The sequence below is a fragment of the Juglans regia genome, chromosome 14, assembly GCF_001411555.2.
Source record: "Juglans regia cultivar Chandler chromosome 14, Walnut 2.0, whole genome shotgun sequence".
NCBI classification, from domain to species: domain Eukaryota; kingdom Viridiplantae; phylum Streptophyta; class Magnoliopsida; order Fagales; family Juglandaceae; genus Juglans; species Juglans regia.
Window position 1 is genome coordinate 3,242,376 of NC_049914.1, and position 16,720 is coordinate 3,259,095.

Sequence of the window (16,720 nt, forward strand, 5' to 3'; positions counted from 1 at the left end):
AATGAAGATAGGCAGATAGGCCCAGACAGCACATTTTGAATTGGGCCCAGTCCACCTTCTACGGGCCACTCATTTGGAATTTCAATCATCATCTTCGCATCTCAAGCTCAACTCTATTTACGGTTTTCATTTTAACTATTAGGGTTTCTGCAAAGGGTAAAGCCGGAGAGCAGCAGCCATGGTTCTCAAGTACGTCACCTTTTGTTTCGGTTTCTTATTCCTCTCTGTTTGGTCCATAAAATGGATTCGATTAGCGTTGATAATAGACTGGATTGTATTGATAGCTTGAGATTTTGATTGTTTATTAGAAACTTCTCTTTTTCCATTCAACATTAGTGTGCTTTGATGCTTGTCTAGAAATGATAGAAATCATAACATCAAGATTTGCTCTATCATTCATGTGAAAGGGTAATTCGAGGTTAAATTATGGACTCAGCCTTGATTGTGGTTTGGTGGTGGGCAGAATAAGGATACACACTCTTGCTTGTTTTTGAGCTGTCGTATTGCTCATTCAGGTTGTCTCTTGTTTTACGTACAAAAAAATTTAACGTATGTGCTGAGTTCTTACTGCTGATGTTTCAGGACTGAACTCTGCCGCTTCAGCGGTGCCAAGATATACCCTGGTAAGGGTATCAGATTTGTTAGATCAGATTCTCAGGTGAACTTTTAATTGAAACAATCATGGCCGAGCTTCCGGCTACTGCATTAAAAAAAGTTAATTTTTTCAACTATTTTTGTTTGGTTGAGAAGACGCCCGGACGGTGTTGGGTTAATTTCCTGTTGTTTGTGCTGATATTGATCTCATATTTTGATTAATTCAGGTTTTCCTGTTTGCTAACTCAAAATGCAAGAGGTACTTCCACAATCGATTGAAGCCTTCAAAGCTTACTTGGACAGCTATGTACAGAAAGCAACATAAAAAGGTGGAATATTTTCTCATTATCTTGATGATAACTCATCTTCATTCTACAACTGTCTGGGATGATTTATATTGTTACTTCATGTGGCTTGCAGGACATAGCTGCTGAGGCTGTGAAAAAAAGACGCCGTGCCACCAAGAAGCCATACTCAAGGTCCATCGTTGGAGCTACCTTGGAAATTATCCAGAAAAAGAGAACTGAAAAACCAGAAGTACGAGATGCAGCACGGGAAGCTGCTCTTCGGTATTGCTTCCTTTCCTTCCATTAACATATTGCATTGTTTGGTTAGTATGTTTTGAAACCTGTCTTTTGAAATATATGGCATAACGCTTGGCAAAAAATTTTGCAGCCACCTGATCAGTGCAAAATAATGTTTTTGTTCAGTTGTAGACAAATAATGTTTCTATTCATTTTAACATTCAAGTGACTAATGAAAAGTGACATGCTTAACTTTTTTTATTAATTTCTTTCTGTGAAGAGTGATTTTGGCTTACTTTGAGTGAAAAATATCACTGGATGTGTTTTGTTAAGTGGGTATTGGTAATTTGGATGTTCCTCACTACAAAGGTTGCGGATACCTTTTAACTTGGATGATTTTTAACTGGATATGAGCAGACTTAGCATACAAATTTTTTTATTTTATAGATATTTTTTTTTGGGGAAAAGGGGGGGGGGGGGGTTTGTTTTTGCAAACAGTTTCTTTCTTTCTTTCTTTTTTAGATGATGGGGAACCACCCCATGACAGAGCCCTTAGTCACCCATGGAACCTAAACTCCCGGGGAGACTAGCATGGCAACCCACTGCTATGGCCTCCCTTTTAAATCTCAGTTTGATCCCTCGGGAAATCGAACCTGTGACATGGGTTATTTTTGCTAACAGTTACTTTTGATTTGAATATCAATACTAGATTACTTGAGTGCCCTTTCCCACACGTGGCTCTGGCACATAATTATCTGCTGAATACTTGCATTTTGTGCAGTGAAATTAAGGAGCGAATCAAGAAAACAAAGGATGAGAAGAAGGCAAAGAAAGCAGAAACGATGGCCAAGACTCAAAAGACTCAGAGCAAGGGAAGCCTGCCCAAGGGTGCTGCACCAAAGGGCCCCAAAATTGGAGGTGGTGGTGGAAAGCGCTGAGCAGCCAACTTAGACTAGTAAAATGGAGCAACTGAACAAGTTGTATTGCTGAGGAAGTTTTTGTAGTGCTTTCTTGTTCTTCAGTTTTGTTTTGGATATCCTTTCCTTTAATTTTTACAACTGAACTCAAGAAAGAGCAAGATTTAATTTGTATTAAGGTTTTTAAGCACCGGCCAGATTCAATATTTGCTTACAGGCATTGTTCCGAATTCCTAATGAATGATGATCTCAACTTTTATAAGCATTGTTGGTGTTATACCTAATTTTATCCTTGAAAAGTAGTTGTCCTTTCCCTTTTTCTTAGAGGCCTATGTACTGCGAGAATTCCAGCATCCACCACTTCAGTTAATACCAAGTTCAACCTTGATATGGACAATTCAAATCTTACCCAACGAACAGCGATCAGGTGATAATATGGAAACGGTTGAAGATATTATTCAGCAGAAACCTCAATGACCGAGAATGAGTGGAATAACTTAGGATCAAGAAAAGCTGGTAAGTATACAGCACATCTATATAATAATCATATATAGCTTTTCATTACAATTCATAGCAGATTCTGAATCAGTAGTAACCCAAGTACTTCAGTGGTGACTTTAAGATAATTTTTGGATTGACTCGCTATGGTTGTGTACTCCAGATCGTCAAACTCATCGTCGCTGGTGTGTTTACGGCCGTTAATGCCCGGATGATTACTGTTGGTACGTATAAATTCCTTGAAGTTGAGTTCGTGGTACAGTTCGCTAACATTTTGGCCCTTGAGTGATAAAGATCCCTCTAAACATTGGATATGGTTGAAAATTTTCCCGTGCCCGGATGGTTTTGATTGATATATGCTTAGGCATGATAGCACTAGAGGGAGAAGTAAAAAGGATTGTAGAAGCGGGAAAGTTTTTGGGGCCGTTGCTGGGCAGGTGGTGGGACTTTACCTAGAGAAGAGCTTATACCTTGTTGTGTCTTGGATCAATGGATCTCTTGCCTCAATATAAAGGGGATCTGGAGCTGGTAGCTTCGGGACAAGTATAAACTTGGCTTGTTGGATGGGGCAGGAGTCTTCCAGTCGTTAAAAGGTTTCATTCTGAGTGTTGATTTGGTCCATATAGACTGAGTTTAACATGTGGATTGCAGCATATTAATGTTTTCTTCAACGTCTGTTTTTTCTTCTCTTGTTGATAAAAGGTCAGGCGTATGCTGGGGTCCTTTGGATTTCCGCATTCTTCTCAAGCTTATTTAAATAGGGGAGAGAAAATAAAGATGTCAAGAACAAAAGTCATGCCAATTAATTGTCCCCATTTAGGGCGTCATGCCAATAAATTTAGTTAGTGTTAGGTGAGATTTTGATTTTGTATGAATTAAAATATGCTCAGGTGTGTATAATCGGAGTGATTGCCAATGAAGTATATGAAAATGTATGTACTGCTAGTGCTAGACCTGTAGGGAGAAAAAATGTGACTTGCAGCGACCATAACTTCTCTATTTTCTAGTCTATTTGCTACCAAAAAGAAAAATGAAGCAACATTCACTGATTCTTAGACTTGAATTTGTGTAGTTTTCTTAGTAGGTTGTTCTTTTGAGTTTATATACTTCCTGGAATTCGACGTCAAATTTGCTATCAAATTCAAAACCACGTTCGAATGGATAAGCGCTTCGGGTAGAAACTTGAAAGAAAGAGGGCTTTTGAGAGAGAAGCTTGGTTTTAGACCAAAGTTCATATAGCCAAGCTAGTTGGGCTCGAGGGCCGACTGTTTTATAAGCGAGTTAGGCGGCTGCCTAAAGTCTCATAGTGAAAGAAGGCTAAAAAAAAATACTAAAAATTAATTATTAAAAAAGAATTAAAAAATTATCTAAACTAAACGATATTAATTTTGAAAATTAAAAAACACCAATTCTTAACTCCACCGTAAAAAAAAAAAAAAAAACAGAAAAAGACGTTAAAAGGCTTTATAAATTTTGCTACTTCACTCAGAAAAGTTAAAAGTCATAATAAAATCTCAAAAAGACTTTTCAATTTATCTGTGACAATTGCTCGTATTTGGCTCTCTTGTACTCTAGACTCTAGTCTATAGTCTCTAATCTCTAACTCTCTTGCATCCATCTTGCTCGTATTTGGCACTGGCTGCCTCTCCCATCGCTGCATCACACTTGCAGACGTTGAGCGGCATCTCTGTTGTGCTATGGTTGACGAAGGTAAAGCTAAAGCTAAAAAAATGTGTTATATATAGAGTAAAATTTTTTGGCAATAAAACAATCATGTGACTTGTCTTCTAATCTTTAGAACATCCTTTATTTTTTATTTATTTATTTATTATCTTATTCTTCAAGACTTCAACTGACCACGGCGACCAGAAGTTTCACAATTGAATTCACATGGCTCATGGGCCACGTATTCCTTGACCTTTTTATTCAAAATTTTTTTTCAACTTCTATAATGTATAATTTATTTCTTGATTTTGAATATTAATATTAATATATTTTATTTTATTGTGCAGATTAATAATTTTATATAAAAAGTGATGATCATCTGTTATATAAAAATGAATCGCATTTGCTAAACCAGGTTCTATTGTTTTAGAGTATGCTACATACAGTCATTGAGTGTGCAAGCGCCATGCAGTCGTTTTGAAAAAGAGTGTAGTCTACTATTAAAAAATTAATTTTTTTTTCATGTGGGTCTCGTATTTATTCACTTTTTTCAAAGTGATTGTGCAACGCTTACACACTCATGACTGCAACTATCATTTCTCTTTATTTTGTGTTAATATTTATTTTATTCTAAAATATTCATAAGCATCATAGTAAGAATGTTCTAGCCATATTATCAATTGAGAATAAAATATTAGAAACTTAAATATTAAAATTTAATTAGCAACTTTTCATCTCAAAAAACAAGAAGAGGAATTTTTAAATAAAAATATATTTTAATACAAGAAAAATGTCACATTTTAACTACCTTAGGCCTCAAAATCTTTTGAGCCGGCCCTGCGTTGGGGGGGTCTTTTCCAATTTCCAATGTGGAAAATTGGAAATCTAATACATATTGAGGTAATTTAACTAAGGGATATGCAGTCAAACATGTTGTTTGTTGCAGCCCATTGCGCCAAATGATGCGCCCATCAGTTTTGATGGCAATGAATTTTCTGTGTAGTCCAGCTTTAAAAAGACTTCACTAAAATTGAGATATTTGTGAGGTATTGAAAATAGACCAGTCCGGAGATGTTGATGGGCAAATTATAGCATTTGTGACCACATGGCTATCACCTTCAATAATAATTTCAGAAAAGTCAGTATGCAGCTTCTTCAATTGCCAATTTAGCAGCCATGGCTTCTCCGAAATTTGGATTGACAGAGTCTATATGCTGAGTTGCTGTAAAAATAATTTCTCCAGAGTTTGATCTACAGATTAGAGCTGTAGTTGATCCATTGTTTCTAACAGCTACATCATAAGACAGTGAGTAATGTCCTACTGGGAGAGAGATCCAAGTTTGGATCGAAACTTGGTCAACTAGAATAGTATAAACTAGAGCAAATGTTTAATGTTCCAATTTACTCAGGCGAGAGTTATGACTTCTGGTGATTTAAATTGCAGGACTTGTTTGTTTCCTTGGATTTATAGGATATGGGAAAGGGAAAATCTGGAGTTGAAGTGCCTAAGCCCAAGACAAATTTGATTAGAAGCTCAAGAAAGATAGTTGAAGGACAACAAAAGCATGGATCCCAGCAGTCTTGGAGTGATTCAAAGGAGAATGTCAGAAATTTTGATTGTATCCTTCTCGAGAATTATGGGATACACTTCTAGATTATTCGATCGCATAGATTTTGGAATTTGAAGTTGATACGAAAATAATCAGAAACTTGTTTGGAAATTTCAACTTCAATTTACATGAAATATACAGAGCTAATCCACAAAAGATTATTATCCATCTCCAATCACCCGTTCGCCATATCGCAGACAGAGAGAGAGAGAGAGAGAGAGAGAGAGAGAGTTGTTGCTGGACAAAACTTCAGCCATATCAATTTATAGACTGCATGTTCACAAAACTACAATAACTGGGTTTATTAATAAAGATGAAAAATCCCTTCAATCCATATGCACATATATATAGTACAATCAATCTTAACAATAAAATTAAGCTCTCAATAGCAACACTGTGCTGTGCCATCAATCTGAGAAAACCAAAACCAGCAAACCAGCAAGATATCTATAAAATGGCGTATGATCCGTGATCATGCCTCCTATGACTCTTCTGGGATTGGAGACAGAGGACTCCTTGAAGAAGGAGAGGACTCGCCACCAGAAGGCATGTCTCCAAGAGAAGCAATTATACGATTAATGCTTGTGGAGCGAAGTCGTCTAAAACTAAGGGATCTGTTCTTCTCGTCTTTGGAGAAGATGGTGGATGATTTGGAAAGGATGAGATATACCAAAGCCTGGACTAGAGCAAACATGGCTACTTTCATTAGCATGTCTGCTAAGCTGCCTTCCATCACCATTCTCGATTCAGAGCTGATTTTGCAGGAGAAAAGATTTACTTTTTTAGAACAGATGAGGTGAAATGAATGAAGAACTTGGTTACAAAGACGTACTCCCGCAGACATATCCTTATATAGACAGAAACGATTATTGGAGACACGTAAGCCTACCTCTTTGTCTCGAAACAAGTTACACGTGTTAGATCTTAGAATGCTAATACGTACGTACGTTGAAGTTTCTGAAGAGTTGGGAATTGGTCAATTTTGACAAAGGGTTCTGGATAAAATGAATGAGTGGCTGGATTTGATAATGCAGTATGCAGAGATAATTGATTGACAAACAGAGTCGAGTTCTAGACCCCAGATGATGTGGATTGTGGACCCTCTTCTCCACGTGGCAATGGTCATCAATCAGACAAGTTAATCGAGAATGGTTCAAAGTGGCTGAAGGTTGACCAGAAGAAACTCAATAAATTATAAGGTGGGATTAGCTGTATGGTATAGAAACTTAAAAACATCACATTCACATGCGTGTCTTTATATGTTTTATTATTATATAATTTAGTGACGGTCGGAGGGGTCGGTGGGTCGCAGTCATGGCCGGTTGCTTCTACGCACACGGCTATCGGATGTGGCACCACTTCATCTTTATTTGTCCCTTGCAAGTTGCTACGCTTTTTCTCCTTACTCTTTTTACAAATGAGCTTGTCAACCACGTCACGAAATCTCACCTTTAAAATTAAAGCAATTTTGTTTTAATTTATTTTAAAATTTTTTATTTCAAAAACTGTTTTTGATGAATATTGATGGATAAAAAATAAAAAATAAAAAAATAGTTTTTCCTAATTAAATTAAAATTGATAATTATCCATTTAGGAAAATAGTCATAGTTTGATGTTATTCATTAGATTATAAAATTTTTTTATTATAAAATAAATTTAACGTATCATGTTAAATTATATTATCATATACATTTATTTTTATAAAATTTCTGCACAAATCTAATAGTATTTTTCTTTTGCCTCTAATGCATGTCATTTACTAATGCATAGAGAAACAAATTTGAAAATAATGGGACGAAGCACTCCTTCCGGGGAAAGTTATTTATTTGCTTTTGTAACACATTTTCCATATTTGGCAAGCATTGTCTTCTCCACGCAAGTGCAACGAAGAGTTGTTCGTTGTTACAAGTCGAACTATGGGTCTCTTAGAACGTACTCATTGGTACGATGGATATATACTGATACTTGATGCTCTAGTTTTCCTTACAAAATGGAGTAGATTAAAATGCTATCATATATAACCCTATCAAGGTAGGCATGACATGGGCTATAAGCTGCCCCAACTGGACCTATTTGACGCCCATTACGAGCCCAATAATGTCCAGCCTTGATCAGAGGAATAATCCTTTGACAAATTAAAATACACAAGTCTTATTTAATTACAAATAATTCAGAGGAATCTCCCTTCCCCCTAACCCAACTCCCAGATCATCAAATTACATACTAAGACCATCATGAAAACCTTCAATTAATTCCCATGTTTGGTCTTCAAATATTTCCAGATCAAACTTCTCTTGGGCAAACGTGTCGTCCCAGCATATCTCTTCTATTCACGATTGCATGGAACAAGCATGTATACCTTCTCCCAGTTAAACATCTTGTAGCCAGCCAGCCTTGATCTATATCACTACAAGCGGGAGAGGTTTGAATTATCTGGGAAGTAGGATACTACAATTGGAGCTCCCGATGATTTTGATTTTCTTTTGGCTTTATGATCAGGTGAAAAATATTCTTTCACAGGGGGGCCTCCCACATCATCGTAGACCGGAGACTTAGAGCACATCAAACAACCCAAAAACGCTGAGAACAGAGACATGATTAGTGTGTTTCCCCTTCCGTATGTTGTTGGCTCAGATGTTTTTGATTTGGCAAACCAAATTAGTTTGAATGGATGAGCCGATGAGCAATGGATATTTTTTAAGTGTGAGCGATCATAGTTGAAGTGAGATGCTCCATTTATAAGTTCTAGGAGAAATGGAAATCTTGGCTTGGAGATAGAGCACGTGATAAATGCATGAGAGAGATCATGGGATGAACCCAAAAGCTTGGAGAGCAAGCAATAGTTAATTTAGTCAATGCTCCCTTGGACATTTCTTAGCTAGATGGTTCTCACTACTTTCGTGGTGGCTATATATGTTTTGATCACCGCAACCCCAAACAATGACATATATATATAGATATATTAACATGTGAAATCAGCAACTTTAAGTACTGACTGGAGAGCATGAAAAGTAACATAATCTAGATCCCAAATGAATTTGTACCCTCATCTCCACACGTTTCATAGTCATACACGAGACAAATAAAGCTCGTGACAAACGGTCCAAGTGGATGAAACATTGACCAAAAGTACTAGGAAACCTAGCAGCCGGTATGTTGTGAATATCTGTGCTGCAACATACCTTTAAGGGTTAGTTTAGATAGTGAAATGAGATGAATTAAATAAAATATTATTATAATATTATTTTTTAATATTATTATTATTTTAAAATTTTAAATTATTTATTATATTTTATATGAAAATTTAAAAAAGTTGTAATGATGAGATGAGATGAATTAAGAATATTTATGTATCCAAATGATGCCTAAAACGTCACATCCATTTATATGTGTTAACGAAGAAAAAGTCACACGTGATGAAAGATTAAAGAATATAATAAATATAAACAATTACATATTTTTCTTTTTATTAATTTTTGAGATAATTAATAATTATGAATTTATGATTTCACAAAGTAGAGATAATAAATTCGAATTTCAACTCTACATTATATTCCATCTAATTAAATAGTACACATGTTGGGCTTATCCATGTTTAAAGGGAGTCTGACATAAATGTGAATAAAGTGTTAAGAATATTAGGCATGTGCAAAAAACGTTAGAACCTGCCCGTCTGCCCAACCCGACCCAACCAAAAAAAGCGGGTTGAAGTAACTTGCGGGTCGAATTCGCTGAAACTGATATTATAAGAAATCTCAGACTCAGTTAAGTCATTGAACGATTTGAACCCCGTAGAACTCTCCAGAAAGCACTTTCTAGCCCTTTCCTATCTGCCAAACAACCACCTATTCCCATAGCCTCACCTCAGATCTTCTCCTCTTTCAAGTACTCCGACAGCCTCACCGTCGTGGCCATTTTGTTCTGCACTGCCATAGTCTGCGAGGCTATCTCCTGGCTCCACATTTATCGCATCAATTCCAACAAGTCGAGGTCCTCAATTGACAAGGCTGCCAAGAAACTGGAGACGATGAAAACCGAATCCTCTACCAAGATCGTCAAGAAATTTAAGACCAAAAAGATGGATCGCGTCGAGACCAGTCTCAAGGAGTCGAGCCGCGACCTCTGCCTCTTCAAGTTCAAGTTCGGTGTCGTTGTCACCCTTGTCCTCTTTGTCTTCTTCCATCTTCTTAACTCACTCTTCTTAGGGTTTTCACCACCACATGGTGCCAGCTTCGGCCTTTTCCCCATGCCAAATCCCAAAACCAATTGATCTGGTTCACTGCTACTCTTCCTCTCCTTTTTTTTTTTTTTGGTTTTAAATTCACATTATGATTGTTATGTTCTAGATCATAAGGAGTAAGACTTTGATCGGATTGTATAGGAATAGTGGGATCTGTAATTTTTGCCTAGTTGTGCATTTATTCATGAATTCTCGAGAAAATGAGTTCTATTTGTATTGGATGATGCTGAGTTTTGATTGGATTGTATAGGGATAGTGAGATTTGTAAGGTATTTTTTGGATTTGTTTGTATACGATTTGAGTTTCCATTACCTGCTTCCAATCTCGTGTCGGGTCGGCCCATATCTATTTCGTTTGTGCTTGAGGTGGGTCAGGTCGGGTCCATATATAAACCGGGTTGGTCGGGTTGCAGCCCTTTAGAATATAGTATAAATAAGTAAATATTCTTTTTTCTATTAACTTAAATTTATGAGACAGATAATAATTCTACAAGAGGACAAACTTGACCGGCAACAAGGGTCGCACAGACTAGTTGCAGGATTCTACGCAAGCAGCTAGCTGTACATGCGTTCTTTGTCCTTGTTCATACGCGACCAAAAAGGTGGGAGAAAAAAACATTCATTTATTTTTTCCTAATAAATATTTAACATTTTCCACTAAAAAATAATAAAAAACATTAACATATTGCGCGGGATACCACTATTAAAGCTTGACACGCATGCATCCTCGTCTGATCATGTTAATTTTCAATGGTAAGAGAAAACAAGTCGTGTAGCAGAATATATATATTTTGGCCATTGAGTTTTTATAGATGGTGTTCATTGCAAATTTTTTAGTGAATGTTGATAATTGGAGTGTAAAGTATACAATTCTGCTATATATATATATATTAAATGGAGATTAAAAATATCACTACAAAAAAAAAATATTAATTTATAATCAGTTATTTATTACAAAAATAACATTTCTTATCAAAATAGTCCAATATTCTCAACGCAAATAATTTGTGACATATACTAGTTTTTCTTGTAACGTATATTTCCCTCAAATAGTTTTTTGCCAGCTAAGTTAAATTGCTTATCTTACACGTACACTGATAATTGGTTTCTATATTTCACTGTATTGAAATAATTAATGAAGCCATGTCGCAAGGCTTGAAAAATAAAAATTAGGCAAGGACCGATTCAATGAATCGGATGATTCAACAAATTGAATCAGGTGACTCATAATAATTTTGAATTGGATACTTCAACGTTGATAAAAAAAAATATTAAAAATCATATTTGATGCAATTTAAGCATTTTACATAGTGTATAAAAGAATATAAAATATAAATTTATTGACCAGTCTCAATAAAAATATAATATGAATCTAAATAGTTTTAATAAATCTGTAATTTATGTATTTAATCTCAATTGTCAACATCTTTTGTCTAATATATGAAAAGGATAAAACCATTAAGTTATAAATACAAGACAAATGTAGTATTTTATGCATAACCATAAATTCAATATAAAATAATCATCCATCTCCTTAATATTTTGTTCAACTAAAAAAAATAAAGAACTACATATTTTATCTTTTAATTTTTCTACTATTTTTATTGAACACAATAATAAAAAAATTAATATATATTTAGTTCTATCATATTTTTGTACAAGAAATTAAAAGAACAAACTTAGCTAGTTGTTACTTGTTAAATAACTTAAAATTAAATACAATTTTAAATCGGTTGAAATCGGATCAAATTGATCTAAAATCGGCTTGAATCGATCAATTGAAATGAACGATTCAAATATTTACTAAAATTGATTTGATTTCTTGCCGAGTCGGTTTGAATCGAATAGTTTTTTCGAGCCTTAAGCCACAGTACGTGGACATACACTACAACTTGACAGGAGATTTATCACATATTTTACGTGCGTATCCCGAACTATCATCATTTTAGTAATATACACGATTAATTATCAAACTAGCATTGACATAGTAAATTATTAAATTTTGGCTATTACACTCTCGATTTAGATCCAATCATTCGGTTGCATTTGAGTAGTAAATTATTTTTTGATATTTTATGAATAGTAATAAAAAAATAATGATAGAATATTAAATAATAATTAATAATAATAAAAAGTAGATAAATAATAATAAAATATTCTCAATATCCGGTCTAAAAATATTGTGCTGCATGTTTTATGCATCATTTTCGTAGACCTTATTTTTCCCACTTTACTTCCCCATGCAGTACTGACAAAAGTAATTTTCTATTTATTATTTCTTTATTTTTAATAGTAGTGGAGGTGGGAAGATCGAAGTGGATCATTAATTTGGAGAATCACGAAAAGGGAAAGCATTGGAGGAGTGGAGAGCAAGCAAAAATAGGCGGCAGGGTAGATTCCTTTCATTTTCTTAAAGAATGCTTAAAGAGTCAAGACAAACCAACTTAACAAGAATATTTTGCGAGTTGCGCAACGATGAGGACGAATTTAATTAGCCCAAATTTAAAAAGCAAAGAAGATAATCTAGAGATGGAGCTAAGCAATAATAATTGAATTGATATCGGTCGTATGTTCACTTCATGATCACCAAGATTGATGTTTCATTTTCTGCAGCAGATCATATGCATCTGTCATCTCTGTGAGTGCTTATCCACAAAAAAACATTAATTGAAAAAGAGAAGGAGAGATCAGATCAGAGAGAACAATCCTAAAGTTCAAATATTTCCGACAACTTTCCTCCGAGCAAATGTGCCAGCATAAATCAGGTTCCAACCCTGCAGTAGATAATAAATGATGAGCCCGCTATGCATCAGCCGCACTCTCCGTATATTTTGTATGGTTGTTTTGTTTTTTTAAACTCAACACATTAGTGTGTTGCGACTACAGTCAACAGTAAATTAAAGTAAATAATTTTTTATAGATGATATCTCTTTCATTCACGATTTCATATCTTCTTCCAGTACTTCAACAACGTCTTGTAGCCATGATCGATCCATCTATTTATGGTATAAAAACTCTACTCAACCTCCGGTTCTCGGTCCCACTTCTCCCTACTCTTCTCCCACTTTTCCCTATTCTTCTTCCCTTCTCCGTCATCTCGAAAACGAGCCCGTCATCCTTCTGAGAGGTTTGAGCTAACTGATGGCCAGTGTTCCGGATGATTTTGATTTACTTTTGGGTTTCTCTGGAGAACATTCTTTCATGCCGGAGCCCGATAGAGCCTCCCACTTCATCGGAGACTTGAAAGGAAGAGCGCATGAAACAACCTAAAAACTGTGAGAAAATTAGGGACATCGTGGTTCCCTTCTGTATGTAAACAAACGTTGTTGGCTTAGATGTTTGTGGGTACGTAGTGAACAACCTTGTGGTTTTTTTTGCAGACCAAATGTCCAATCTTGATCAGTTAATGTGTAAACGAACAAATTTATACAACTGCAACTGGAGTAGAGAAGAAAACAAGCCTTTGACAAATTCAAATAGACAAGTCTTATTTAATAACAAATAATTCAGAAGCATCTGATCCCTCCCCCTAACCCAGCTCCCAAATCATCAAATTACATTCTAATACCCCCATGAAATTTTAAATCTCCAATTAATTCCCATGTTTGGGCTTCAAATATTTCCAGAAACTTTCTTTGGGCAGATGTGCCAACCTGAAGGAACCCTGCATAAATCTTCTGTTCACGATTGCATGAACAAGCATGTACAGCTTCTTTCAGTTAATTAAACATCTTGTAGTTAGCCAGCCAGCCAGCCATGATCTATATCACTACAAGCGGGAGAGGTTTGAATTAACTGGAAAGTAGGATACTACAATTGGAGCTCCCGATGATTTTGATTTTCTTTTGGCTTTATGATCTAACGAAGAACATTCTTTCACAGGGGGGCCTCCCAAATCATCGGAGACCGGAGACTTGGAGCAAATGAAACAACCCAAAAACGCTGAGAACAGAGACATAATTTTCCCCTTCTGTATGTTGTTGGCTCAGATGTTTACGATTTGGCAGAACAAAGTTGGAATGGATGAGCTGAGCAATGAATATTTTGTGAGTGGTCAGAGTTGAAGTCAGATGCTCCATTTATAAGTTCTATGAGAGATAGAAATCTTCGCTTGAAGGGCACGGAATGATGATGCATAGAAAGATCATGGGATGAACCCAAAAGCTTGGAGAGCAAGCGGAAGACCAAGCAATAGTCAATGCTCTCTTTGGTATTTCCTAGATGGTTCTCACAACTTTCGTGGTTGCTATGTTTTGACAGCAACCCCAAACAATGACATATATATAGATATATTAACATCATGTGAAATCAGCAACTTTAACTGATTGGAGAGCATGAAAAGTACCATAATCTAGATCCCAAATGAATTTGTACCCTCATCTCCACACGTTGCATGGTCATATTACACGAGACAAATAGATAATTAGCTCATCACAAACGGTCCAAGTGGATGAAATTACATTGACCAAAAGTACTAGGAACCTAGCTGGTATGTTGTAAAAATATCCTTGTGTGTTGCATCCCACCTTTCAAACATCACATGGATTTATGTTTAAGATAATGATAGGCTTATTATTTCCTACCACTCATTTACTATTCTATTTATTATTATTTTTTTACTTAATAGTTAAGAAAGTGACTATTAGTGAAGTCGTATATTTTTTTAAAATAAAAAATGTTAAAAAAATACTTAAAAAAATAATGAAAAAAAATTTCAAATACAAGTATTAAAAATTTAAATGGGTGCATTAGGAGATAAGCCTATCATTGTCCTCATGTTTATGAAGAAAAAGTCTATGTAGCGGCCACCGGCCCGCCATGATGAGGATGCAGAACAGCAGAAGTAGACGGACGACAAGGGGTTTCACAGAAGTTTGTTGGAGAGTTCTACGTACGCACGCATGCAGCAATATCGTATGCGATCTTTGTCGTTTTCCTTGTGATCATTCGTATCCAAAGTGTTTGGAGAAAAAAACGTTTTCGCGTATTTAACATTTTCCACTCAAAATTACTAAAATTCACATATTGCATGCGTTACCAACTTATATTTTAGTTTAAGGTTTAATTTGATGAATAATAAATGAAAATAGGTAATGTAGTACAATTTTAACAATTGAATTTTTGCATGTGGTGTTCGTTGCAATTTTTATTAGTGTAATATATATGCCGATGTTGATAATTTGGTGTGCAAACTTATATGAAGTTCCTATTGATTGGAGGTGAAAAATATATTTTTCTCTAATAGTCTTTTGCCAGCTAATTATGTTACAAATTAATTGCTTATCTAACACGAGTAATTGGTTTCTATATTTCGCCATTGACATAACTGATCATGCAATGGTAAGTGAACATGACTATAAGAAAAATAGATATTTGTGGCCATTTGTTTGCGACGAATAGATTATTTGTAATTAAAACAGACTCATTTTAATTGTAAATAATCATTTCGTTAAAATTAACTTGCTGCAAATAAGCAATTTTCTTGTAGCATGTACATACGATCTACAACTTGACATGCAGGAGATTTATCACATGATATTTTACATGATGGGTGCAAGTATTATTGTTATATATCTATTTCTTTTAGAATAATTATTGTTATGATATTTTATGAGCAATGATACATATAGTCTTAGAGGATGCAACTCCGTGTACTCATTCTGGGAAAAAAAATAGGGTACACCACTAAAAAAAAAAAAAAGTTCATGTTGATCCCATATTTATCAAGTTTTAATTTCGAAGAAGTGCGCAAAATTTGCACACTTTAAGATTATAAATATCATTTCTCTTTTAATAATATACATCATTCATTTTCAAATGTCTAACAATTGACAAATTTATAAATTATCAAATTTTGGCTATTTACACTCTCGATTAAGATTTGGTCGTTAAAGTTTATGTGTTGCATGTTGTAATTATGAGAAATATTCTAACCACAAAATGATTATATAAAAATAATCTCACAAAATGATATGGTTTCATGTAATCTGTCAGATTGTAAAGTTAATTTTATTGTAAATCAAATTTGACGGATCGAATCGCATAATTAATATCACGCCAGTTCATAAAATTACTTTTATGTAATCTCTCTGTAGTTACAAAACTCTTCTTTAATTATATGCATTCACTTAAGTACATGTACTTATACAGTTAAACTTTTTTTCACTTTACTTATACGTACTCTTGACAATAATTTATTTATTTATTATTTTTTCTTTCTTTCTAATAATGGAGATGGATATATCGAAGTGGATCATTTTGGAGAATCACATGAAAAAGGGAGAAAGTATTGGAGGATTGGAGAGCAAGGAAGAATAGTTAGAGGTTCCTTTCATTTCTTAATGCTTAAAGACAAGCGCACTTAAAAAGTTTTGTTAATTGGCATGGACCAAGAAGTACTACTCCATGCGTCGATTTTTTTTAACACATTTGCAAACAAGGAATATCACTGTTTGGATGGCGAGATAAATCTCATCTGGTCTGTACGGATGAGAGAGTTTTGGATATCTAACAGAGTATTTCATCTTTATTTTATCCCTATTTCATCTAAATTCTCAAACTCATCTCACATGATATGAACAGTAAAAATCAGTTACAGTGAAAAGCATTGCCCAATTCTCAGATCACCCATCTGTCTTCCTACTTTTTTTCCCCATCTCATATGCGATTTCTC

General features: G+C 34.9%; 3 protein-coding genes across 3 annotated transcripts; 2 read left to right on the plus strand and 1 right to left on the minus strand.

Moving 5' to 3' along the window:
* The first annotated feature begins 68 nt into the window (after nt 1-68).
* On the plus strand, nt 69-2,319 carry LOC109015613 (60S ribosomal protein L24-like). Its single transcript, XM_018998082.2, has 5 exons — nt 69-189; nt 583-658; nt 822-923; nt 1,015-1,163; nt 1,900-2,319. Exons 1-5 carry the CDS (start codon nt 179-181, stop codon nt 2,054-2,056), a joined length of 495 nt encoding a protein of 164 aa, XP_018853627.1. The 5' UTR covers nt 69-178; the 3' UTR covers nt 2,057-2,319.
* Nucleotides 2,320-5,908: 3,589 nt separating this feature from the next.
* Nucleotides 5,909-6,634, minus strand: LOC109015596. The gene has a single exon (XM_018998066.2). It carries the CDS (start codon nt 6,545-6,547, stop codon nt 6,290-6,292), a length of 258 nt encoding a protein of 85 aa, XP_018853611.1. The 5' UTR covers nt 6,548-6,634; the 3' UTR covers nt 5,909-6,289.
* A 1,768-nt stretch (nt 6,635-8,402) lies between these two features.
* Nucleotides 8,403-10,078, plus strand: LOC118344510. Its single transcript, XM_035685347.1, has 2 exons — nt 8,403-8,425; nt 9,604-10,078. The coding sequence occupies exons 1-2, from the start codon at nt 8,403-8,405 to the stop codon at nt 10,076-10,078; spliced, it is 498 nt and encodes a 165-aa protein (XP_035541240.1).
* Nucleotides 10,079-16,720: the final 6,642 nt, after the last annotated feature.